Here is a 23,829-nt window from a genome sequence, read left to right on the forward strand (position 1 = left end):
AAAACCAGGACCCGACTTTAGGGTGCTAAAGGACTGTGCAGACCAGCTCACAGGGGTCTTTATTAAAATATTCAACCTGTCCTTAACACAGACCACTGTTCCATCCTGCCTGAAGTCCTCTACCATCATCCCCATTCCACAGAAAACTACCATCCAGTGCCTAAACGATTTCTGGCCAGTGGCTCTTACTCCAGTCATCTCAAAGTGTCTCGAGGAACTGGTCAGAACTCGCATCATTCAAGGGTTCCCAGCCACATTTGATCCCCACCAGTTTGCATACAGGAAGAACAGATCAACAGAGGATGCCATAGCCATAGCCCTCCATACAACCCTAACTCACTTAGAACAAAAGGACAGTTACATCAGGCTTCTTTTTATTGATTTTAGTTCAGCTTTTAACACCATCGTCCCTGCCAGGCTGGTAACCAAACTACACGACCTCAGCCTCCCTCACTCCACCCGTCTCTGGATCAAGGACTACCTCAGTGACCGCTCACAGAGAGTTAAAGTAGGCCCCCATCGGTCCTCAGCACTCAGCCTCAACACCGGCGTGTGTGCTGAGTCCCCTGCTATACACTCTATACACTCACGACTGCACCCCCACCCACCCGTGAAACACTATTTTTAAGTTGTGGACGACACAACTGTGATCGGGCTCATCACGGGGGAGATGAGTCTGCATACAGGGACAAAGTGGAAAATCTGTGATCATGGTGCAGCCGGAACAACCTGGTCCTCAACATGACAAAAACCAAAGAAATAATAGCTGACTTCAGGAGCAAATCTGACCCTCAGCCCTTACACATTAACGGGGACTGTGTGGAGAGGGTCTCTGAAAACAAAGACCACATGTATGATAAATCAGGAATTTTAAAGTGTTTGATTTAAAACTTAATGTTTTCATTTTAAATTTGAAAATCTAATCAGCATATTCCTCTGATCAATAATCAATCAATAATTATCTGTGTTATCACAGATAATAACCATTGATGTCTGCTCAGTTCAACATTTCTGTTCCTGTTTACTTTCGTCAGCAGTTTGAAGGCCACAATGTTCACTATGCAAGGAACTCCCCCCCGCCTCCTCCACCTCAACCCCTCAGTGGAAAATCAACACCCACAGGCAGCTGACAAGGGGGTGGGGGAGGAGTATAAAAGTGAGGAGTTGCTTAGAATGAAGGTTTGAATGAGACTGCTGGATTGGCTCTTAGCGTCGGCTTATTCAGACTCTCAAAGGTCCTCAGGTAGACACAGTCCTCCTCAGGACTCTTCATAGCACCTCACCTGTCATCAAACCTCCTCATTCATCCTCAGACCTTCTCAGACCTCATCAGGTGTGCAGTGATGCCGTGGCTGCTGTCCTCTCAGCTTGACTACGTGTCTTCGTCTCCATCTGAGCGGCAATGTGAGCGGACGGCGTTCTCCTTCTATTGCTCTGTGCGGGAGCGACTTCCTGTCTGGCTGCTGGAAGACATGCGCTGCATGGAGGTCTTCTGCTGGGACGACGGCCACCCTCGAGCCTTCCTGCCATCAGAGGCGCTGCTTTACGCTCTCATACATGACCACCAGGACTATGCACAATACCTGCTCAACAGGTACTCTGTGAGCGCGCTCAGAGCGCCACGGTGCAGTTACTGCTGCTGTCGCGGCAGTGGGGCACCACACCTGAATATTGCGGTTCGCTATGACCGCTTGGTGATCCTCGGTATGATGATGGCAGCTCTGAAGAACTGTGGTGAGCAAACCAAGCGACAGGACTACCTGGACAGCTGCGGCGGCTGCTCGCACGTTGCAGATGCAGGAAAGAGTGCTGTGCAGCTAGCGGTGGAACTGTCGCACGCCGATTGTTTGCTGCTGCTGCTGGTCGAGGGTGCACGGCCCGACGGCCTCGATGCCGCTCTGCAGAGACTTGTTTCTTGTGACGTGTCAAAACGACACCACGCGCAGCGCTGTCTGGACTACCTGCTGCTCTTTCTGCCCAAACCACCATTGCTGCAGCGGCTGCAGGACGAACCGCAGCGCTGGCAAAGCCTGTTGGGAAACAAAGTGTTCAGCTGGCTCCAAGGTGTGGCGCCGCCTCCCCTGCTGCTGCAGGCATTGCGTTCTTTGGTGCAGTTTGGTGCAGACCGAATCAGCTTGCTGCCCGACTTCCTGCAGCTGCACAGCTGGTAGTGAGATCATATTAGCATGGAAATCCTCTTGTAACTGGACAGTGTGCCATTGACGTAAAGGCATGATGTAAATAGACTGAAAGCATCAGGCTTTAGGTCCCAGAGTATGGTGGAGCTGCCCTGAGATAAGGTTTAACTGCCAATCAGTTTCATTAGCTGCTTAGACAGGACACTGCTGGATCTCGAGAACACATGACAGGAAACATCACACCTAATAAAACCTGAATAAACTGTAAATAAATTGTAAATAAACTGTAATAAAGTGTGATGGCGATAAAAGCCGAACCTTCCTGGCTGTGTTTGTGATCCTGATGATGGTTTAATTAATTTTAGATCAATAGTGCAGACTCTGGTGTATCTTTGTGAATCTAAATAATCAAGTTATTTTTTTATGTGCAGCAAAGCCCAAAGTTTTAAAATGGTCCTCCATAATCCAATAGGATGAAATCCTGAAATCTGGTTGAGACAGACAAAAAAGGATTATATGATCGAACAAGATCAGATAATCCAGTCTGGGTGTTTAGCTGAATCACACTGATTTGTGTTGTTCAAATTATTTTAGGATAAGATAAGATAAGTGTAAGGCGGAGGCAGATCTCCCGCCATGGCAGGGAAATTTGTGCATTACCTCAGTTTAGGTGCAGATGGCAGAAGAAAAATACAAAAAACAAATAAAATACAAACAAATAAAAAATAATTAAGATAATATACTATATACAATGGTGGCATACACAGTATGTGATTATGGATAAAGGGTTGTGGAAATATGCAAGACATAAATGTAACTATTCTAAGTAATAGATAAGTATTTTAGATAAGTATTTTACTTTATTTAATATGTGTATGTATATTTAGTGTGCACACACGCACACACTAAATATACATACACATATACCTGCACACGTCCATACATATAAAAAGTGCAATATGCATGAAGTTTGACCGTGGATGTCCAGTGACGTCGTGACTGAGGAGTTATAGACGCTAACTGCTGTTGGGAAGAATGACCTGCGACAGCGCTCCTTCCACTTTGATGAGATCAGGATTACTTACATCCATCCAGCAGGCTAAAACGACACTTGGGTGTGGATGAAATAATGAATTAATTGCTAATGAAATATTTCATAAAATACTTGTGTAAAATCTGATCATGGTTAAGGATCTTTTATTTAGTGTGAATTTTTTCCAGTTCTGTTTTGGAGAAAAAGCCCAGTTTGAATTGGCCTCCGTCTGATCAGCAGGACCCAGTGTGTCATCTTCTTCTCAGGTTAGATTCACTGTGGCAGTGATGTGGCAAAACTCTAATTTTAACCTGCATCTGTTTGAACTCTGACCTCAGATCTGACTCGCTTCAGCTCCAGCTGCTCTGTCCCTCTTGTCCTCCTTCCCCCCTTTTTATTGACTTATTTCAAACAAATAGGCTGTTTTGTTCTTGACCTCAGTGAATAAAACATTTGATGACATGAGTTAGGGTTGGATATAAAATCTGATAATATCAGATATAATCTGATCAAACATTTATCCTAAACAACCTGAGGTGAGATAGTTGACCGGTTTCCCCTCAGAAAACTCAGAAGTCCTGTGGACTTACCTGCACCTCACTCCTTTTATTCTTCTTTCCCTTTTAAATAACTTTCTCGTGTCCTCAGGTTTTATTGAAGTGTCAGTCAATCAACGACTGTGCTCAGGTGTGATGAAGATCTTTTTGCTTTTAACTCCGTATGAGTATTGATCATCTGCAGCATCTGACTTCAGTACTTGAAGTTTCTGATTGTAGTCTACTGACCAATCAAGAGTAAAGGAGCAGTGGATCCAGAATATGGAGGAGGGTTGTGACGAATCACAGAGACTCTCAGACATCATGTGACACTGTCAAATAATTAAAACCTTCCTTCTATTTCACATCACCTGACACACACACGCCATATCTTTTATTACTCATAAAACATTTATCGCTCATTTGTCATGGCTGACTTCTCATCAGAAGGTTGGCGCTTTGATCCCTGGCTGCTCCGACCTGCATACCTGAGCAAGACACTGAATCCCAAGTTGCACCTGATAGGTATGCATGCAATGTCTAAATGAGGCGTGTTGTGCAGTTCCATGTACCATGTTGGCAGATCCAGAAGTATGTGGACGCATTCATTTTTATAGTATAGACCAGGGGTAGGCAACCTGTCTGATGATGAGTGCCATCTAAAATTTCCTCAGATGTCAGTGTGCCATATGATTGCATTAGCAATAAATTTAATAACGCTCTATATTAACAGTTACACACTATATAGAACCACTTTATAGAATTATATTTGTTCACAGATGTTTGCAGCTATCAGCGAATAGTTATCAGCTATTTTGAAACAGAAAAAAGACTTTTTATCCATAACAAGAACTCCATAACTGTACAACAGAAAATACAAATGCTATTTATGGTCTCCTCACAACACTGATAAGAAAAATAAACTAAGCCAATATGGCATGTTTGTTAATACAGAGACACACATGTTAATGTGATCTCTGGTCTCCCACTCAGAGACACAGGTCTCCCAGTGTCCAGCATTCAGACGGCTACCTGAGGACTCATGTGAGGGAAAATCTGCTCACACAGATATGTAGAGCCAAATACTGTCAATAAGGCCTCTGCAATGTTCTGAAGACAGTTAAACTTGTCAGGTAGTGATGTCCAGCAGGTGAACATGCAAGCTCCATGAACACGCACAGCTGTGGATTCCTGCTGCGTTTGTAGTTCTGCAAACTTTTACCCCCACAGAGTCGAGCTTTTCAGTTCAATCAGCTGCATTTCGATGTCCTCTGTGTCCAACCAGTTAATGTGAGACAAATCCAGCTGGTTTGATCAGAAAAGAAAACATTGGTCCATACACCTGAAAAGTCCCAAAAACACATTGTGAATTCTGTCTCGAGTCTACGGATGTATCCATGTATTTCTTGCGGTGCTGATGCTGAGAGGACAGCTCCTGAAGCTTTTGAAGTGTTGGGATATGGAAATTTCAACATCGCTTGAAAAAACTGCCAGCTAGCAACGTCCCTCTCACCAGTAGGCTAAGTTACTTTTAGCCAATTACAAGTTGAATCTGGTAGTTGGGGTTAAGTAAGATACCATCAGTAAGAAGCGGCAAAACTAATATGTCTACGCGAGTTAATCTGCAATGTGTACCACCGGCCCAGCTATTTATTTTTTAATGCACCTTCTCAGATTAATTCACTGCGTGTCGTGCCATCAGCTAACCCTTAGCGTGCCAGCTGTGGCACACATGCCCAGGGTTGCCGACCCCTGGCTTAGACTGTTTGTTGGAGAGTTTGCTGGTTTGTTGATCATAGCTGAAACATGAAGGCAGAAAACATCTATTCATTTTTCCTTGAAATTCTGTCAATCCAATCAATAACCATTGAATAAGCTGACGCTGCATCAGTGTTTAAATGTGTTTATTAAGTTAATGGATGAAACACAACAGGTGAGTTTACACTGACTCTGTCCAATCAGTCTACACAGGATGACATCACAGCTGCTTAAGATCCCATGGCAACACTGTCAGAGACAATCAGGCGGTGCTTAAAGGTCCACTAGACACCTGGGCCAACACCAGAACTACACTGCTGTCCATTAGAGTCCCGATTTCTGTTTTTGATTCAGTCTCCGGAGGATTTTTACATGTTTTCATGCTGCTGTGTTAGTGGGCGGAGCTTCTGTCTATACCATGGTAACTACGACTTTTAATGAGCCTTAGAGGAAGAAAATGGAGCCGCTTCAAGTCAGTGACACATCCCTTTAACATCTCTATTTACAATGACCCCGTTAGAATAAGTTAAAAAAAGAACCAAGTAGAATAGATCCAATCAGGACTGATCTCAGGGGGCACCCCGCCCCTCCCTTCTGCAATTAAAGTGCTTCCTGTTAAAACCTAAATAAAACATTCACTTCATTTCCCAGCAACGACCTGGCCTACCTGAGTGGCAGCCATCACAGGAAGCCCAGATGTGATGTCACATCCTGTCTGTCCCTAAGGAAGAGGAAGTGCTGTCACTGATGTGTCACAGCACTGTCAGGCGACGCTGTGATGTCACAGGTTAGATGAGCTCCCATTCGTCATCAACATCATCCCCTCCAAGAGCGGGGCTTGAGGGGGGGGGTCTGAGGGTCGTCTGTGGGAGGAGTTTCGTCAGCCGATGGGACAATCCGCCAAGTTGAGTCACTGCCCACAACTCATCCTCTGGAGTGACTGCAGGGAGGGAGAAACACACCTGAGACACAGCTGTGTCAAGTATCGGTGCACCAGTATAAAACAGAATAAACCAGTCTTACCGGTGAACCAGCTGGCATTCCCAGGGATCTTCTTCCAGTAATCTCCGGCTGGGTTGCGTTCAGAGACGCCGTAGCGGCGAGCCAGATCTCCGTTTACGCAACGAACCCACGCAGTCCGACAGCTGAGGACTAGCTGACTCACAGCCAGACCTACACACACACACACACAGTGAGACACACTCACAGACAGACAGGTGTAGGCGGGTGATGACGTCACACAGGTGAGTACCTGGAACCAGCTCCCACTCTGTCCCAACGGGCATCTCGTCGCTGAGCCCGGTCCTGACGAAAACGCTTCCTCTGTTGTCGAGCGCCCAGAGGAGCCTGTCATTAGGACTCGTCTGAATGCTCATCAGCTGCACTCCGATCGGCTGCAAAGACAAGACATCACAGTCACCTGGACAAGTGTCACTGCTTCTGAGGCTTTACCTTCAGGAAACAGGAAGTTAATAAAGGGAAAATTACAGGTGGAGAGAACGAGGCGTGAGAGAGGTTTAAACGAATGGTAAATGGACTTCTTACATAGAGTCGAAGGAGCTTTGAAAGAAAAGTGTCTGGATTTCTTCAAGTTTCTTGAAGACGTTTCATCCGAGAAGCTTCTTGACTACTGAGAGCAACTGGTGCAGTCCAGATGCTAAGCCCTATGGGAGTGTCCCCCCCCAAAAGGGTCATGGACCAACTATTGATCCTCTACCTAATCACACGAGCCAAGCTGTCAAAACAGGTGTGGGTCACAATCAGCCATGGTTTCTGGTGAACCACTGTGAGACCTAGCCCCACCCTATCATGTGACTAACTGAGGTCAAATGAATGAAATACAGACATTTGTCTTTCTGAGCTCCATAGACTACGATGACCTGGGCGACTGAGAACCTGCACAGACTTCTTATGAAGAGCTTTTCTACTCTACACACTTTATACGACTCGGCTCATATTGATACAAGCACTTAGTATTCAAAGCACCTGAAAATGACCCTGCTGAAGTTAGGCGGGTTTACCTGTGGGTCGATGTTACCTGTACAGGTGGTTCGATCTGGATCCAGGCCGGTAGCATCATGCTGGGATTGAGCGGCTGCGTCCCGACTCTGAAGTAAACGACTCCTCGGCTGTCCACGGCCCAGACGTTCTGACTGCCACAGCTCACGCTCACCAGACGCACACTTCCTGTAACACACAGGTAACGTCTTACCTGAGCTCATCGTGACAAAGGGAAACATTGAAACCTTCTCCTGGACTCATATGAAAAACAGAGCAGTTTGGTCTGAGCCTGACCAAGGAGCACAGATTAAACACGACCTGAAAACCCTTTTTATTTTTCAAAGTAACAGTAGAACATTTTGATCCTTTCTTGGGGTCGGGGGGGCACCGTGGACAGGTCGCCAGGCTGTTGTCTGTTGACAGATAACCATTCACACTTACACCCATAGGCAATTTAGTGTTACCACTTAACCTAGCCCCACTAACTGCGTGTTCTTGGACTGTGGGAGGAAGCCGGGGTACCCGGAAAGAACCCACACAAACACAGGGAGAACATGCAAACTGCACACAGAAAGCCGGGTGGTGGAATTGAACTCGGGACCTTGCTGTGAGGCAGCAGTGCTAACCACTGGAAACCTGACCAGACACGGGAAGGCTTGACAAACTGATAGTTCAGTTAAATCACTCATTTGTGATCACACACACACACACACACACACACACACTCACACACACACACACACACACGAGTTTATCATTTTTTAATAAAGAAAGAACATGTGACAACACAAAGTGTGTGACATCATGTGTTCTTTGTAAATAAGATTCTCATTGGATCTGTGTGAGCTGGTGGGAGGAGCTAAAAGACTTTCTCCCAGCTTCAAAACAAACAGTAACTGTTGTTTTAGCAACCAACACCCGTCTGAAGTCGCTGTGTTTTTCTCTGCGTGAAACTGAAATGTTACAAGAGACCGCTGACTCCAGAGAGGACGCCAGTCATGTGACCTGAGATAGTGAGAAGGTCAGTGGGCTAAAAACAGACCGGACATCTGAGACAGGTCACAGTGTGACGCACACTCACAGACACACACACTGACCTATGAAGTGCCGCCCTGTTACACAAGTTCCAACTGTCAGTGTGACACAGAAACACAGCTGCTGTGTGTGTGTGTGTGTGTGTGTGTGTGTGTGTGTGTGTGTGTGTGTGTGTGTGTGTGTGTGTGTGTGTGTGCGTGTTTCTTGCTGATCTCTTTCACAGCAGTTTTTAGAATCACGTTAATGTTCACTCATTTGTCACAAATAAAGTTTCCTTGTTGAGAAGAAATGCAAAAATCATGAAACAAAAACGTGAATAAAAGGAACAGGAAGTGTGTCGCTGCTTCCTGTTTTTAGGTTTGTTATATAATAGAGGCTGCATCTCTTGCGGACCCGTCCTTCACATTCTACGTGGGCCAGGTCCTCAGAAGGTCGGGTAGGCCGGAAGTAAACGGCTGTGAAATTGGACGGTGTAGGTTTCAGATTAGCGTCACCGCTGTCTCGGTGGAATTTAATAAACTCGGCCGTCTGCTCCTTGCTGTCTAAAATATAACAGGACACTGGAGTAAACTCGACCGTCTCACACTTCTGATTAATCAGTTTTCTGTTTGATGTTTATTCAGCTGTGTGAAAACTAGAACTATAATCTCAGCCAAACCGATTTACTCAGGAACGAATAAAACACTGAAAAAAGCCAAACAATAACATTTTTAAGTTATCTAAGTGACTCATGTTTAACCTGAGTAGTGAAAGTGCGCGGGGGTTTGAAAACGATGTGCGGGGAGTTTGCTGTTATCGCCCTGGCTAGCTGTCGAGCTGGTGGGTAACAGACGTTGCCGAAAACGTCGGAGCACTTTTGCAAATACGTGATGTCTTGATAAACCGAGCAGATATTTGAAGTTTACACAGCTACATTGTGAAAATATCTTAAAAGTTTATTTTGTGACCCAATAAGAGTAATAAGAGTAATATTACAACGCCTGCCATTGTTGAAAACTGGAACTGGCTGGGCCACGCTATGAATTCTGGGATATGGTGGGCAACGAAGGACACGCCCGACCCATCTTTCAAATCTGGGGAAAAGGAGGACGCACTTGTCGGCCGGATTCGGAGGAGTCTACGAGTTGAGACAGCCTTCGTCGCGTCGCTGTGACGTAATCGGTCTACAAATGCGGCCTCAGGAGGATGCAGCCCCTGAATTTGGACACCCCCACTGACACATTTTGTTTGTTTTAAATTACAGCTTGGCAGTCACAACTCATCAGCCAATGAGTTTTGAGCTTTGATCTGATGGGCTCGCCCACTCGCACACAGAAGTATCAGAGTGAGTTCAGGTACGCACCGAGTTGGCTCAGGTCCAGGGGGGTCCAATGCAGTCCGACAGGGCAGGACGGGGACAGAGTCCGAATGCTGACCCGGCCGTGCGTGTCCAGCCCCCACAGAGCGTCCCGGCAGGCGGACAGGTGAGTCAGCTCCACCTGAGCGCACACAGCATGCCATGAGATGAAGACACAGGTAACCCTTAAGACACAGACAAGTGGCAGGTGTGTTTACCTCAGGTGGTAAAAGGACTGATGAGGGGCGGAGCTCTCCATCCTGATCCCAAACGCAGAACAAGTCCTTCCTGCTCTGAGCCAGCCACAGGAAGGTACCTGAAAATCAGGTGACACGGGGTAGGGTTATGCTTGGTACAGGGCTCAGGTATGGGTGTGTCCAGCTGTGTTACCTTCTCTGTGAGGCACCGCTGAAGATGTGATGAAGGTCCACCTGGTGGCAGAGACGGTTCCTCTGGGAACTACGTTCTGCCAGAAAGTTCCTGAGACGAAAAGACAAATCAGCCTAGAGCCAGCTAGAGCTTACTGGACTCTATTGGACTTTACTAACCCACGAGGCTGCCACGTGCTAGGTGAAGCTGGTTCTGGCCCGAGGCCACCCAGACTCCGCTGGCATTGGCGCTGACCAGGCTTGGCTGGCACTGGGAGTACTGTGACAGGAAGGCCACAACGCGCTCCATGGGTGCTCTGGTTACCGTGGCAACACTCTGCGTGGCCTGCAGCAGGGTCTGGAACAGACTGCCCTGATCGAAGACCACGTAGTCCGAGATGCTGATCTGAAGGAGAGACACGGGCTGAACCAGAATGCCTCCAACAGAGACCCTAATGATGGAAACCTCTTTGGCTGTCATCGTTAACATACAGTCTGTCGTACAGACGCTAAGGCTCACCTGCCACCAGTGATCATCCTCGCCCTGCGGTCTGGACGAACACACGCCAGTCCGAAACCACAGGCTGCCGCTGGCATCCAGAGCCCATGCCGTCCCACCGTCTCCCAGGGCAACGCACATCAGCTCCAGACCCTGAGCCTCACTGTGACACACACACATACACAGGTGGTGAGGAGTGTACCTGATGGTGTGTACCTGTGTTGCTAGTTCACACCGCTTCCAGAAAGACAGTGTTTCTCCCACACCAGCTTCTCTTCACCGGGTCCAAAAATAGATTCAAAATCCTTCTCACATCCAACAGCTCTGTCAGAGGTCTCTTCCTGTTAAATGGGAGTTCTTCCTCTCCGCTGTCACCGAGTGCTGCTCATAGGCATTGATTGTTGCTCTGTTTCTTCTCTAATATTTTAGTGTGGACTGTGTAAAGTGCCTCAAGTTGACTGCTGTCACCTGATGCAAATGTCATAGTATTACTGAAGTATAGTAGTAGTATAATAGTATTACAGTAGTAGTAGTAGTAGTAGTACAAGATTAAGTAGTTCAATTCCTTGTAATCGTTAGTCAGCTTGCCTGTTGATCAGGGTATCAGCTCGTGTACTACAATCAGCTGGTTTGAGTTCTCGGAGGAGGAAAATAGTGGGGAGTGTCCCCCGCGGATATGGACATAACTCTTGTTTTTATTGCACAAAAGGATGAGATGGCAATGGTAAAATGGAAATCTGTATCCAAGACTGAAGCACCTGTGTAATGCTGCTAACACAACTGCATAGACAGCATGCTAACACTAAGTTAGCGTCACTTTGGGTTCTTGGCTAAGCCTGAGTAACAGCTGACCCCAGCCACGCACTGTGAGCTGCGGTGAAGCCAGCTGTTGCTGAACTTCATCAGGTAACAAACGGTCAGGCTGCAGCCTCGTTTTTTTCCAATTTGTATATTCATAAAACTCCAAACAACAGTTGCCTCAACTCACTTTATATTGTCAGGTAAAGAGCCTACATGAATCATTTTCACGTGTCTTTGTGCTGTCAGCTTTGTGTTCATACCCAAATACTAAGAGAAACGTGTGTGTCCTCATTAGGACAGATATTTGTGTTGGTGTGTGGGGCTGTAGCTGGAAGTTTATATTGTCTCATAATTACTGTTTAACAATGTGTTTCAGGTTGTTTTACAGAGAAATGCCAAAGTAATGTAACGAATAGTGTAAAGAATGATTTCCTCTTGGAAGTAATTAAGTAACATACTGCATTACTTTGAAAAATGACTTTGAGTAATGACCCCAACGCTGATCACAACAAAGAGCGGAAACACCTCCGACAAACATTTGACAGCATGACATTAATATGCATTAATGTCATGTTTTTGATATGCTGCTTGAGATGGTGATGAGTGTCAAATTGGAGCCAATGACAGTCGATGAAATTGATAATGCAACCAGAATTCCCATCTCTATGCATGATTATGTTATACTTTCTACCCTTGCTGCAGTAATAGAGTAGTATTACAGTAGTACTGCAGACCTATGATAGTATTACGGCAACAGTACCTGATGGTGTCGTATTTCCAGCCCTCACCCTCACTGCAGTAGCTGTTCAGGCCTTCTCGGTAGAATAAAGCTTGGTGCTCGCTCAGGGCCCACACCACACCTGCCCGCACACACACCTGGCTGAACACGCAGGGGGTCTCCACCTTGATGGAGCGAGCGCAGGGCCGCTCCACGCTCAGACCTGAGACACACAGTGTAAGAGTTTCATTACAGAGCTTATCTGACGTAAAGGGTCAGCCTGGTTTAAGCTCTCGGGCTTTTTGGTTAAGAGCAGCCTGATCTGTGGCTTTTCGTTGGTTCGGTTTTATGACCGATGGTCATGGGGTCGAGCAGATCGATCATGTGTGGTGGAGAGGAGGAGCTCTGACCTTACTGATGTTCAGCAGTCACAGTGAGCAGAGCTCTCCTCAGAACCTGTTTTATTGATCTGGGTTTGATTTTGTTTAATCTTAGTCTCTCCTGACAGCAGAGCTGGAGGCAGGTGAAACCTCTATGGCAAGGCGCACTCTGCTGGTCACACACTTTATAGCCGTATGTGTTTACATAAAGTTATGGATGTTGGAAAAAAAAAAAAGAAGAAAGAGAGAATCACGTTTTTCCTCTCAGTGAGTTTAGAACTTCCTGCAATCAGAGGAGGTGAGAACACCTGCTCAGGCACTCAGGTGACTGATGACGTTGCAAGTGGAATAATATTTGTGTCTCAACTGCTTTGTTTTAAAAAAAAAAAAAAAAGTTTGCAGCGACATCATGAAGACTAATCCACCAACACAGACCTCTGAAGGATCAGCTGACAGGAAGCTCACACGTTAGACAGGAAATGCTTCAGCTGTAGTTCTGTAAAAACAAAGAGTTTACTGTGACATTCAGGCAGAGCCATTTGTACAGGTGCATAGTTACCTGTCTGCAGGAAGAGATCCCCATTGGTCCTGACGATCCAGGCAGAGTCATCACTCAAAGCGATGAATGCCGCCTGCTCCACAGCTTTGTACCAGTGACGTTTTCCTTTCGCCGAAAACTTAGCACACGCGAACGCCGTCAGGCTCTTCTGCTCCACCTTCCACAACAGGTTACCTGCAGGGTTAGACCGGTCATATGGAAATAATTCACCTACACAGGAAACAGTATATTCACTATAAAACAACAATGACATCAGCAAGTAAAGACATTATCGCTTACCTGAAGGCGATAATGCCATCTGGTGGACGTTATCCTCAAAGCGCTGCCAAGTGAGTCCAGTTTCAGGCAGAGGGCTGCAGAACAGCCCACCTTTAAAGTCCAGACACCACACATACCTGAAAAGGAACACCTGTCACACATCTGCACTCACCTACTCATCACCTGAGGGATCAAGAGAGCCTACCTGTCCGTCACCTGCAGGCTCAGTATCCCACATCCTGGTCCTGAGTACCCCATCCAGCTTTCCGCCAACTAAAAGACACATTTGTAGGAGACATGAAGGATTCTCTGCACAGGTGTAAGTCTCACCTAGTCAGGTTTCTGTCTAACCTGGTCGGGTTTGAGCCGGTCTCTCTCCTGGCCATCCTGGTCTTGCGAATTCTCCGTTGGATTGGTCAGGCAGGTGAGGGTGTCCACAGCATTACCAGCAGGGGGGAGCATGTGGCTGTAAATGTCATCGTCTTCATCGCTGGACAAACTGGGCTTCCTGTCCAAATTGGACACGGTAGAGTGGAACATTTGGTCTGCCATACCAGCAGAGGCCGCCAGGACATCGTCCTAAATGCACAGGGGGAAAATTAACTTCACCTGTGCTAAACACGCAGATCCACAGACGAGTTTCAGGCTCAAACCCTGACCTGTTAAGACTTTATTGATACTGATACCATTACTAATAGAAACTCTTACTGATACATCTTGCCAAAACACAGGGGATGACTGAGCAGGTGTGATCCCTGGAAATGTAGGTGGGCCTCAGCTGTAACAGCAGCTGTATTTACACACAAGTCACATGTTCATGAATGTTTGTCAGAACCTTCAGCTTAGACACACCTCCTCCTCCGGCCCAATCAGAGGGCTAAGAAACTCGTCAGCCTCCACCGGCTGACGATCTGGCAACTCCTCTGCTTCCTCAGTGTTCTGCATGTAGGAGAAGGTGCACTCCAGCAGCAGATCCACATCAGGTGTTGGGGGTACGACCTCAGCACCAGGGTTCGGGTGGTTCTCCAGGCCTGGGAGGAGCAGGGAGCTGAAACAGGAGGAAGAGAAAATCCGGTCAGCAGGTGGTGCAGATCAGACAGAACAACACCATCTTCAGATATTCACCCAGTCTGGTGGGAAGAAGCCTCCACCTCCTCTTCTTCCTTCATGCCTCTCTCTGAGACTCTCGTCTCCCAGGGGCCCTGATTTGGGTGGTGTTCTGGAGAGTTCTCGTTCTGAAAATCCACTCCAACGAGGGAGGCCCGGTCGCTCAGAGGAGTTCCACTTCCTCCGTCACTGACACTCCCGTCCTGAACTACAAACATGGAGTCTGAACAGCTGCTCTCAGAGAGGCGGGTCGCACCACCGCTGTCTGAGGAGAGAGAGACAGGTCAGAATCACACACTCACCTGTCTGTCTGATCTCCTGTTTAAACTGTTGCTCTGTGTACTCGTCACAGAGTCACATTGGTCATAAAGTGGTAAAACGCTTTACAGAGTGGGAGGAGTCACACTTGCCTTGTCGTCGCCTCTTTTTCTTCTTCACTCTGATGGGCTTTACCACCAGCTCCTGTTGCATCTGCTCCTGACCCAGGGGGGTGCTGTAACGTCTGGATGTCAGCTCGCAAGAACCACTCGCTGGAGCGTTTCCATGGAGACTGTCCCATGAAGTGACGGAACTGCTGCGGCTTCGAGAGCTACTTGCGAACAAACCGGACAGCTGGCCAAGCTCAGTCACCTGGAATCACAACCAAACACACCTGGTTACCCTAACAGAAAGGACAGGTATGGTTACTGCAGGCTGTCCCAGGAATCCAGGTAAACCACAGCAGCAGCCATACCCCCAGTTGCTGCTCCTCCTCTGCCTCCTCCACTTCCTCCACTCCTCCCTCCTCTTCTTCCTCTGCTTTCTCCTGTCCACCCTCCCCTCCTTCGCCATCCTCTCTTCCCCCTCCCTCTGTAATGATGGCCATGGTTCTGATTGGCTGAGCAATTTCCACTGATCCGACTGATCGGAGGATGGTGGGTGTGGTCAAGGGTGAGGACAGACAGACAGAGAGGTCCAACACTGACAGACAGAATGAGGGTATGTGAAAAAGAGAATTGGTGAGATTATACTGGCAATGGGCTTTTATTAGTAGTAGTGGCAGTATTATGCTCCTGTGATATTATACTGGTAGTGCTGGAGTTGCTCACAGTTGGAGGCAAGACCCTCGGGGCTATTGGACAGGCGGATGATGTCACGATCTCCTTTCAGGACGAAGATCTCGTTGTCACAGCAGGAGACAGACACGATGTCTCCGCTGCTCTCCAAAGCTCCAATGATCACCTTAAGAACACAGATCAGTTAGAAATTTAAACAACATTCACAGAACGCTCAGAAGATTCAGATTTATGCAAAATTAATCCAAAACACAAAGCAGTTCAGAAATATGGGAAATGTTAAGGAGCTTGCAAAGAAAAGCGTCTGGACTTCTTTAAGTTGCTTGAAGGCATTTCACCTCTCATCTGAGAAGCTTCTTCTAGAATCAAATGGTGGAGAGTCCCAGATTTAAACCTAGTGGGAGTTTCCCCCCACAGAGGGACAAAAGGACCCCCTGATGATCCTCTACCTCTGTTCAAAGATGGTCGCTCACAGTGGACATAGATGGCTTCTTTCACTCCTCTTTCAAACCATCTGTCCTCTCTGTCCAAAATGTGAACATTGGCATCCTCGAAAGAGTGACCTTTGACCTTTAGATGCAGATGGACTGCTGAGTCTTGTCCTGTGGAGGTGGCTCTTCTATGTTGTGCCATGCGCTTGTGAAGTGGCTGTTTGGTCTCTCCAATGTAGAGGTCTGAGCATTCCTCGCTGCACTGTACAGCATACACCACATTGTTAAGTTTGTGTTTTAGCGTTTTGTCTTCGTGATGAACCAGTTTGTCTCCGAGTGTGTTGCTGGGAAGATGCTCCTGAGTTTTCCCGATACACCGGCTGCAATATTTTTATGTTTGTCTTTCTTATCCTCCCTCGCTGGTGTCTGGTCTTCTTTTCTGTGCCTCTTTGCTGACTTTAAGAACGCCCATTTAGGATAGCCGCACGTTTTGAGTGCTTCTTTTACATGTGTGTGTTCCTTCTTTTTAACATGTTCTGCCCGGTGGTGTAGGGTCCTGATTACTCCAAGTTTGTGTTCCAGAGGGTGATGGGAGTCAAAGAGGAGGTACTGGTCCGTGTGTGTGGGCTTCCGGTAAACTTCGATGTTGAGTTTGCCGTTCTCTTCAATGTGCACAGCGCAGTCCAGGAAAGGCAAACAGTTGTCCTTTGTGTCTTCCCTGGTGAACTTGATGTTTTTATCCACAGCGTTAATGTGCGCAGTGAAGGATTCCACTTCTTGTGTCTTGATTTTGACCCAGGTGTCGTCCACATATCTGTACCAGTGGCTGGGTACTCTTCCTTTGAAAGAGCCAAGAGCCTTTCTTTCCACTTCCTCCATGTAAAGGTTGGCTACAATAGGTGACACGGGGGAGCCCATGGCACAGCCATGTTTTTGTCTGTAGAAGCCTTCGTTGTACTTGAAATATGTAGTGGTGAGGCAGAGGTCTAACAGTGTGCAGATCTGATCGGGTGTGAAGTTGGTCCTGTCCTCCAAGGAGCTGTCTTCTTGTAGTTGTTTTCTGACAGTCTCCACAGCCTCCGTGGTGGGTATGCAAGTGAAGAGAGAGACTACATCAAAGGACACCATGGTTTCATCTGGATCCAGGGTAAGTTTCTGGACCTTGTCGGTGAAGTCGGTGGAGTTCTTGATGTGGTGTGGGGTGTTCCCCACGAGAGGAGCAAGGATGGTAGCAAGGTGTTTAGCAATGTTGTAAGTGGCTGAGTTTATGCTGCTCATGGGTCTGAGTGGGACAGCTTCCTTGTGGATTTTAGGAAGTCCATAGATGCAGGGTATGGCATCCCCTGGGTAAAGGCGGTGATATGTAAGGCGGTCAGTGATTTTGTCCTTTTCAAAGTCCTGAAGGCAAGCTATAACTTTCTTTTTGTAGCTGCTTGTGGGGTCTCGCTTTAAGGCTTCGTAGGTGTTGTTGTCACTGAGGAGAGTAGTGATCTTTGTGTGGTAATCCGTAGGGTTTAGGACCACGGTGCACCTTCCCTTATCAGCTGGTAATATAGTGATGTTGTGGTCTTTGCTCAGGGAACTGACGGCCTTCTTTTCTTGTATTGTGAGGTTGTATTGTTGGACGGAGGGACTTTGACACTGGACTTTCATCCTGATTTGCTCTGCTTCTGTCTGTGATAATTTGTTAATCCGTATGGCAGTTTCTGTGGCTGTGATGAGGTCCACTATGGGCAGCTGTTGTGGAGAAATGGCAAAATTGAGTCCTTTGGCTAATACTTTCTTTTCAGGTTCAGTGAGATTACAGTCTGAAAAGTTCTTCACCCATTTTTCCTGACTGTCCTCAGGTGTGTGTTCTTCTCTGTGTTGTGTAGGTTCTGACTGAGGAGTGTATGTTTTAGAAAGCAAGGTGTGGAATTTCCTGCGTTGTCTCTCTTTTCTTTTAGAGAGTTGGGCCTGCTGAGCCTTGTCCACAAACTTGTAAACCTTTTCTAAAATACGAGAGGGTTTTCAGTTCCTGCAGAGTCTGGCTGATCTTGTTCTGGAGGTCATCTATAGTGAAATGGACCTGTCTTATCCTTTCACTTAGAAGTTGATTTTATTCTCCCCCTAAAAATCAACTATGTCCCCTGACCATGGATCCAAGGCGTAAACCCTTAGGAACAACTTTGTCTGCATCTTAGGTTGAAACGGAGATGGTTCCTATAATCCGCTAGTTTCCATGATTCCTTTTCATACTGCCGCACCAGTTGAAGGGTGTTCCTCACAAAATGTACGGCAATATGTGTTTGAAGGTTCTCAGTCATCCAGGTCATCGCAGTCTAAGCAGCTTGGAAAGAAAAGCGTCTGGACTCCTTTAAGTGGCTTGAAGACTTTTCACCTCTCATCCGAGAAGCTTCTTCAGTTACGTCACAGAGTATGGAGAGAGTTTACGAAAGAGAAGCAAATAAGAGTCGTCAGGTGCTCAAAATAAACCTTAGACTCAAACGTTAGAACAGGCTTTTCCCTGCAGCACGCCATGTAACAAATACTTACAAAGGAAATGGCGGCTGTTGTTAGGTTTTGTATTGTTGATTGTCATTTATGCTTAGAAATATTTACCCACATATGCTTAGAAGTGTATAATCATTTGTAGATTGAAAGAATGTCTCATCCTAGGAGGTCTGTAACGGCTCTGAGTAGCATGACGGGGGAGTGCGTTCACTCCCTCTACAGAGTGTTCTGGCATAGATCACACACCTCCTAGGAGAGGTCGTATCTTCTCTTGCTGATATATGGCATAGCAAACACACGTATATCTGTTTAAGTATAAGAGCCTTTTGTTCAGATGGACCCGCTCCTGGCACCAGCGTTTGGGGAGTCTTCACAGGGTCACACCTTGACCTCACACACACACACACACACACACACACACACACACACACACACACACACACACACACACACACACACACACACACAGTATTCTTTGTTCACATGTATACCTATGTAAGATGTCATATGTTAATGACCCTATGCATATTCATGTAACCACAATAAAAGGAGTGCTATGGGGAGCCTGGCTGAGAGTCTGACGGAGGTGGTGGAACAACACTCGGCTCCAGGCAGGACTCCCTCATGCATGAGTAACATGAAGAACTTTGCCTACTCGTGTCTTGCTTCGCTGTGTAATTATATTGTCCTCAACGTTCCAGCGGATAGGTTCAAGCTACAAACCTATCAGCTGTTACAACTTATATCTAAAAATATATCGTTTCATGCCGAAATTCACTGAATTTACAGAAAGTGCACCACTTTGCGATATATGTCTCATATGGGGATATGAGATTTGGTCATATCGCACAGCCCCAGTGCTGCATATGGTCATTACATCTTATCTCTGTCACTTTCCAGTGCAGTCAAAGCCTTTGCAATTTCAACAGTGATATTGATATTATTGAACTTTGTTCTAAAGTTTGACTGCACAGTGCCTTTGTTTGTGCTAGCCATGTTAGTATTTGGGCTACTTTGTGGACAAGTAAAACTTTGGCTCTGTGTTAGTGCCGAAGGTGTTGACATACCAGTATTGTGTCCTTATTAAGAGATGGAGCTGCTTTGAAAAAAGAAGCACGCGGTTTTCAGAACTTGTCTGTTAAGCTGCTATATTGGTCATGTGACGCCCACAATTCCAGAGTACACATTTGACGTGAAGTAAAAGAAGACTGTTTGTAAACCGTGTGGAGCAACCGTCGCCGGTAAAAACACAACACACTTTTACATTTTATATTTTGGTCAGATTACTTAACCTCCAGTCTACGATAACCTTATGATATTTAGTCAGCTGAAAACAGACTAAAACGAAAAAAATGTAGATGCCTAAATTAAGACTGAAACTAAGTCCAAATTTATTGTGAAAATTAACACTGCCTCAAAAACCCTATCCCCCATATTTTTTCCCATACTGGCTTCTCTTTTACTTGCTCCCTGTTTGGTCCAAAATTTAATTTAAAAGCCTTAATGTCATGAATAATCATACCCCACATTATCCTAAAGATCACATCATTCAATCAGAAGTACCTGGTTCAGACAGTCCAGGACATAGATGCTGTACTCATTCCAACTGAGGATCCAGCCCTCTTTCAGGAAACAACTAAGCAGCCCGAGCTGGCGGTCTGCTGGACGGTACCCTCCGATCGGGTCAGGACGAGGAAACAACTCAAACTGAGGTATCTGAGTCAGGCAGGTGTACAGAAAACAGGTCTGTTACTAACACAGGTGTATCAATTTCAGTGTATATGTATAGGTATGTGTTGGTGTTCCCAGTGTACCTGTGAGTTAAAGAGGGGCTTGAGCAGCCGGGTGTCCTCCACCTGTCCTCTGATGTCAGACCTCCACAGTCTGAGTCCAGGTCGAGCAGCAAACACCTGAAGGTCACTCTGTTTACAGAGAGCAGGTAGGAAACAGGCTCCGAACCGTCCACTGCTGTAACAGCACACAAATTCCACAGTATCAGTACAGGTACAAGTGATGCTTCTGTGTACGAGTATCACCAGTGAGCACAGGTATAGATAATATAGACGAGTACCACTAAATCAGTAACCGGTAAAATTTTAGGGTCTTTACCTTACAACAGCGGTCCCCAAACTTTTTTGGGCCACAGACCGGTTTAATGTCAGACAATATTTTCACGGACCGGCCTTTAAGGTGTGGCAGACAAATATAAGAAAATAAAAGGACACGACCAAGACAAAAACTGTGGCATTTTGTAAATATAATAATAAACGCAAATTCACTGTGTAATTGTGTAATTTTATTAGCAGCATCCTCCTGAAATGCGGCAACAACACTGACACCCTCCTCTCTGCCACTTAATGCTCTCTGGTCGCTATGGCAACGGGTAAAAATTTATTTCAAAATACGACACACATCTGCAACAGGAGGTGAGATGAGGATGGGGTAAGGGGATGGGGATAGGTGGGGTCTGGGGTTACCTCTTGCGGGGCTTGGTGCCCAGCTGTAGCACTTCCTGTTTCTGTGTGCAGTATAGCAGGGATCTCTGCTGCGTTGATACCAGCAGCACCTGGTGACTATACTCCATCTGAACCACACCTGAGGACTCCTCCAGCAGCAACACAGGCTTACACACCCCCTGCACGGACGCACACACACGGCGTAAGGGCGGGTGTGTTACAATGGAAAGGACGGAGGCAGTGTGGGTATTTACCTGGTCCAGGTCCAGAGAGGTGAACACAACTCGTCCTTTATCGTCACCGGAGAAAAGCTTCATCCCGTTTGTGCTCCACGCCAACGCTGTGACAGTGCCTTTATGGAGGCCGACAACATCGAAACGCCGCAGCTGCACAGAGACAGACAGCTGTGTGTGTGTGTGTGACACGGGTGCACAGAGGCAGAGGGGGTAACAACAGCGTTCATTGTCAATCAATCTTCTTACCTGTTTGTTGCGACCAGGAAGCGGAGATACCAGCTGAAAGACTGCAACCCGTCCTGAAGAGGTTCCTACAGCAACCAGGTCATCAAAGCAGCTGAGCAGCTTCACAGCTGTGATTGCATCATACTTCCCCTGTTACACACACACACACAGGTCAAAAGCAGTCACCTGTCTCTCGGTCTTCCAGGTGTGAACTTGTTACCTGTCCTGTCTGTGGTGAACAAACATCTCACCATGCACTGCAACATGTTTTTATCATGTGATCTGTCTCGGTGCGTCTCACTCCTGTTCAAACCTTTTCAAGCTCTCACAGGTGGCTCCAGGAGAGTCTGAGGTTGAACCAAATGTAACCTGTAACACCTGAACCTGAATGCATCACTGGTCACATGACTGCAGGATATGATTGTCACCTGTCTGAGCACACCTGCATCAGTGTAAACGAGTTAATGAAAGTCTGAGCGCATCATGCAGATGCAAAAGTACCCGTTTAAAGAATCCAAATATAATTTCTGTCTTTATTTAACCTGCCAGCTATCTGACATCACCTGTGTGCCATTGCCTGTCTGACAGAAGTCCACATAAACCTCCCCAACACTTAGTATCTAAGTATTGTAGGAAAAGACCTCTCACCTCTAAGCTGTATTTGTTCAGGTGTGTGAGCCGGCGGCAGTACAGGTAGAGCATACCAATGCTGCTGCCCACAGCCAGGAAGTCACTGCTACTGTCCAAAGCTGTCAGGTAAACCAGGACTGACCTGAAGCCCCGCTGCACCTGCAGGGAAACAGGGGACCCCTCAGCTTCATCTCTGACACCATCATCATCATCATCCACACCTCGACAGGTACATACCTTGGCTGGGATGGCATTCAGCAGGTAGTAGAGTGGGCAGAACTCCCTCAGGACAGACTGCGGGGCCAGCTGAGCAGCCATGTTACTACCGAGGTGAACTCAGCTGATCCTAGCAAAAAACAACAACACAGAAATACACCTGAGGACAGGTGAAAAACCTGCTCATCACCTGCAGGAGCCTGGACCAAAGAGTTCAGTGAATATCTGTTTAGAACCTTCTGGCTGTTCTGGGAACGCCACTACCGTCAGGGTTTTAATCTTTAACCCTTCACCAGTCTGCGAGGGCGGCGCCCTGAAGCACCGATAGTACGGCAGCTCAGTGGATCAAACAGACACCGAATTAAAAAAAAAAACGCTAGCCAAGCTCAAACGGTGCTGCTGAACACTGATCTAATTTTCGCTGAGGCGGATTCACAGTAAAATCTCCGTTTGTTAAGTGGAGTTCGGCGTGGACGCCATGAAAGTCCCTATTCCCGATCAATTATCAATGAGCCTTTACGCCAAAAACATATTTGCGGTTCGACATCTGGCAGCTACACGCCGCGCAGACGCAATATAAAGGAGCCAGCGACGTCATTCTACTCTTCATTAAAATAACAATAAAGGTGAATCTGCAGTTTGAAAGCGACCAGCCTGAACAAACGTTGAAATTTAACCGGATTTAAAGCCTGTTCGGTGGAGCAGACTTGTGCCAAATAAAGCAGAACCGTTTGCTGGATGTTATGGAAAGTCTTGGTTTCCCTTAAGCTTCTGTTCTTGTGTTCCAAACTCAGCGGATCTTAAAAATGGCCGTTTACTGAACGGAGTTTGGTTTGACGCTGCAAAAGGCTGATGTTAGCTCGGTAAGCTTCTGTGGAAGGTGACAACTGAGAATAAATATCCCCAAAACGAAGTGAACAAACAAAGAAATAATTAAATAAACAAACAGTCACCGCGTTGTTTACACATAAGTGTCCGGGCTAGCATCAGTGTCGAACGCTGTTAGCACGCTGGCTAACACCGGCGCGTGAAGGAGATCGTGACATCTCACCGAAAGCTGCCCGCGAACGAGGCCGCGCAGATGTTGATCCAGGTGTTTTTGGTGCAGCTGGATGTTGGGGATCGGACAGGTGACATCGCCCTGCGTGACTGCTTCCACCGAGGCCATCCGCAAACTGCGCCACCTGCTGGTCACAAGCATCAAGAAGCTGCGGCTCCCCTCAGCTTCCGGTTTTTATTTTTATTTTAGGTGTTTGTTTATTCTGGGTAAAACTAAAACTTCACCGATAAAACTCCATCTCCCGCCTTATAATTAATAAATAAACATAAACATTCAGAATTTAATGACCGGAAACGGAAACTCGACGACAGCTGACTGGAAAACAAGGAAACTGGATCAGATTAACAAATATTTTTAACTGGAACAGACGAGTAAAACTGGTGAAAAATGAATGACTGGATTAATTTAACTTGATTTTGTGTATGTGTTTTCTGGAGATACATTTATAAAAGTAAATCAATATAAAGATGAAATTAGTGAAATATCCGGTATACAAAACT

The 23,829-nt window shown here is 46.5% G+C and overlaps 2 protein-coding genes across 3 annotated transcripts; one reads left to right on the forward strand and one right to left on the reverse strand.

Annotated features, from left to right (window-relative positions):
* The first annotated feature begins 1,168 nt into the window (after window positions 1-1,168).
* ankrd9 (ankyrin repeat domain 9) lies at window positions 1,169-2,460 on the forward strand. Its single transcript, XM_004569868.5, has one exon. The coding sequence runs from the start codon at window positions 1,344-1,346 to the stop codon at window positions 2,169-2,171; it is 828 nt and encodes a 275-aa protein (XP_004569925.2). The 5' UTR covers window positions 1,169-1,343; the 3' UTR covers window positions 2,172-2,460.
* A 3,134-nt stretch (window positions 2,461-5,594) lies between these two features.
* Window positions 5,595-23,477, reverse strand: tecpr2 (tectonin beta-propeller repeat containing 2). Of its 2 annotated transcripts, XM_012924326.5 has the most exons (27): window positions 23,321-23,477; window positions 22,291-22,399; window positions 22,072-22,212; window positions 21,445-21,573; window positions 21,217-21,348; window positions 20,984-21,141; window positions 20,321-20,474; window positions 20,070-20,222; window positions 15,616-15,748; window positions 15,261-15,487; window positions 14,938-15,157; window positions 14,546-14,792; window positions 14,273-14,468; window positions 13,772-13,999; window positions 13,626-13,693; window positions 13,442-13,557; window positions 13,163-13,336; window positions 12,266-12,446; window positions 10,726-10,867; window positions 10,386-10,611; window positions 10,228-10,317; window positions 10,056-10,153; window positions 9,844-9,979; window positions 7,504-7,652; window positions 6,718-6,859; window positions 6,489-6,638; window positions 5,595-6,405 (listed from the first exon to the last, which is right to left on the reverse strand). In XM_012924326.5, the coding sequence occupies exons 2-27, from the start codon at window positions 22,369-22,371 to the stop codon at window positions 6,254-6,256; spliced, it is 4,023 nt and encodes a 1,340-aa protein (XP_012779780.2). In that variant the 5' UTR covers window positions 22,372-22,399; window positions 23,321-23,477; the 3' UTR covers window positions 5,595-6,253. The 2 variants fall into 2 exon arrangements, 1 of the variants encoding a protein (XP_012779780.2); XR_013094461.1 differs by lacking the exon at window positions 5,595-6,405 and having other exon boundaries at window positions 6,499-6,638; window positions 7,487-7,652.
* Between the last annotated feature and the right edge of the window lie 352 nt (window positions 23,478-23,829).

This window comes from Maylandia zebra, linkage group LG19 (assembly GCF_041146795.1).
Source record: "Maylandia zebra isolate NMK-2024a linkage group LG19, Mzebra_GT3a, whole genome shotgun sequence".
NCBI classification, from domain to species: Eukaryota; Metazoa; Chordata; class Actinopteri; order Cichliformes; family Cichlidae; genus Maylandia; species Maylandia zebra.